Consider the following 3,166-nt stretch of genomic DNA (forward strand, 5'->3'; position numbering starts at 1 on the left):
TTTTAATGATTAGTTTAGGATGTCAAGCGAGTTAGTTATAAACGGTAACAAATAGTAAAATAAGATTTATCATTAAGAAATAAATACGCAAAAAATATACTTAATTTTTACTTAAACCATGCATCATGCACCCATAATATATCTAATGTATTCTACTCATAATACCTTCTCAATGCTCCCACCTAGATTTGATCCCAGGTGGTTGGCATAAAAAAGAAGTAAACCACCATGCCAAGTTGGTGAAAGCTACAAAGTAGACACATTTTATATTTTATAATGTTCACCACTGCTATCTAACTTGTTTTCATAAATTGAATTTCGAGCCTTGAAATTGACATTCAAAACATCATTACCAAGGGATTACCATCTTCAAACATATTTTTTATGATTAGATTTTTACTAAAGATGAATGAAAATTGTGCACCAATTTGGGCAAAATTCAAATTGAATGGGATAAAGGACGTTTTTCTAAAAAAATGGCCCAGCCAAACCGCCTTGCGGCCGTTTGCGCGGCTAGATCTCGAAAAAATACTCAAAATCAGAAGAAGAAAAAAATCGCGTAAATCGGACATCCGAGCGCAAAGTTATGATCATTTAAAGTTTCACCAATTTACAACTACTATATACTCCTTATTTAATAATTTTATCTTATTTTTATAACTACTTAAGTCTACTGGATGGAAAATTCATGGGACTTGCATAACACATTAATTTACGTGTTATTCAAACAATTTTATTTTTTAAAAAAAATTAATGACGTCATTAACGTAGTAAATTAATGCGCCATTGGACTTAACCGTGCCGTTACAGTTAAGTCCTTTAACGCAAAGAATTTACTACATTAAAGGTACTTTGATACCACTTTTTTTTATTGAGGTATTTTGGTTCACTTCGTTTTTTTTTTTTTTGGGTCATTTTAATTCAGGACTCGACTATATATCAAAGTGGTTATTAAAAGGTCTAATGGTAATACCTTGGAAGACTAATCAGCTTGTCTCGCCCTCAACTCACTGACTCATCTCACACGAATAAAAAAGAAAAAGTTTAACTAATATACATTGATAGTTTAATTTTTTTTAAGTTATCATATTATTTAAAAAGAAAAGTATCTACTATAAGTTTTTATAACAAGTCGGAAATTTATGAGTACTATTAATTTTTCAGGGAGAAAAAAAGACATACATGGTAAGTAACTTCTTATTATTATATACTTATATTGGTAGCATAATAGTTTTTTTTTTAAGTTAAAAAAAAAAAAAAAGGTATTCCCATGAATGATCGAGATTAAGTTTAAAGCAAATCAGTGGTACATTCATTATTGCCACCATTGTCTACTTATAAAAAGGCTTCCATTAGCCTTACTTGATTGCTCTGTGGGTCTATGATGTTGTGTTGTACCCAATATATATGTGTCTATCACTAGTGGCTAGCCTGTAAAGATTCAGCTCTCCACCAAAACGAAAAAACCAAGTCTTTTCAGAAAATCTATTAATTCTTCTTTGCACTTTGCAATTCTTTAAGACAAATCACTCTTCATATATTAGCCAAAAGAAAATTACTCTTTTCTGTCCATGGCAACGTTGATAGCGGATAGATTATCAGAGAAGAGAGGTAAATTGGTCAAAACTGCAATATTAACCATGGAGCTTCTTCTCTTATCCACAGGACTTATTTCTACTTTTATCATGCTAAAAAAAGCTATTAGTCCTCATTACTTATTTAACATGGTCCTCGTTAAATTAAGTGAAATCTTGAATTCTTCGAAGTGCTTCTTGTCATCTCCACTTTACATCTGCCTCTTCATCAACTCTGTTGTCATCCTTATTTTGACTTTCTCCAAATTTCACCACCCCACTATGGACTTCCTCAATGTTTTTCTAGATGAAAAGCATGTTGATCATGATGATATTCAGATTCAGCCACAAGCACATGTTGAAAAAGAGGACGATATGCCGAAAAGAACCAATTCTGTTATTGCAATGGACACCGTTATGTCGTTTTTTAGCCGTTATAATTCAGATCCTGTCTTAGAAGATAGTATTGAAGATGAGATCCCCTGTAGTGTGAAAGACATTGAAATGGATTGTATAACAAAATCGTCCTTTCCAAACATAACTCCTTTGACTGAAGCCCGTGAAATCGTCGATCCACGTTCACAAAATCCACCCGAGACAATTACAACAAGAAACAATTACCAAGAAATGATGATGAATGAAGAAAATATTGAAGAATTAGAGGATGATGACTCGTTGGATGCCACGTGGAAGGCGATAACCGGAGGAGGAAACAATAAGAAAAAGAAGAAACAAGTACTCAAGAAAAGTGATACATGTCCTATGGAGCCAGTGAAAACAGCACAGAGCATTGACTCAAAGGACTTGTTGCCATCAGTAGCTGCAGCATGGAAGGACTTGAGAAAATCAGTGACGTTTAACGATGCTTTATCGGTGTTTCGAATAGGGGGTTTAAGAGGGGATTTTTCTGTTAGTGCAGAGGAATCCAACAAGAAATTTGATGATTTTATTAAGAAGAACAACCGTGAGAAGTTGCTGCAGAGGCAAGAATCTGATCAGCGTGCCTTCAAGAATAATATGCTAAATCGGGCACGTTAACTAGCTAGAATTACTAGTAGTTTAGTAAATATTGTACAGGGCAAACGAAAGCCATCGAGTGAAGTGTTTTTTGTTTTGTTTTTTTTCAACTTCAACTACTAGCTAGTAATGTACTAGTACTACAGTTTGCATCTTTTTGCTGGTGTTTGCACCATTTTTAGGTCAGATTAGTTTTACCTTGGTTGTTTCTGTAAAGTATATCACTTGTAGTATATTCATGAGACTACTCTAGCTACTTTGTTGTCTTATATTAATTTGACTAAATGTTGTACAAAGCAAATTAGAGCTAGCAAGCGAAGAGATTTTTTCATTTTTAACTACACTAGAAACTAGCTATGTACTACTACGTACAACAGTTAGCACTTTGTGTGCGGGTATCAAATTTGTTTTACCTTGTTTGTTTGTCCAACGTATATCACGTGTAGTATTTGGTGAGATTCCTCTAGCCACTTTCGTGTCTGTGGACTGTGTATATGTAAGTCCTAAATCGAAAACCATCAAGTAAATGATACAACAAGATACACTTGCTCCTTTCGCATTAAACTATTTAAATT

General features: G+C 33.5%; 1 protein-coding gene across 1 annotated transcript; it reads left to right on the forward strand.

Annotated features, from left to right (window-relative positions):
* Positions 1-1,571: 1,571 nt before the first annotated feature.
* LOC132057628 (uncharacterized) lies at positions 1,572-2,612 on the forward strand. Its single transcript, XM_059450255.1, has one exon. The coding sequence runs from the start codon at positions 1,572-1,574 to the stop codon at positions 2,610-2,612; it is 1,041 nt and encodes a 346-aa protein (XP_059306238.1).
* The last annotated feature ends 554 nt before the right edge of the window (positions 2,613-3,166 follow it).

This window comes from Lycium ferocissimum, chromosome 5, assembly GCF_029784015.1.
Source record: "Lycium ferocissimum isolate CSIRO_LF1 chromosome 5, AGI_CSIRO_Lferr_CH_V1, whole genome shotgun sequence".
Lineage (NCBI taxonomy): Eukaryota > Viridiplantae > Streptophyta > Magnoliopsida > Solanales > Solanaceae > Lycium > Lycium ferocissimum.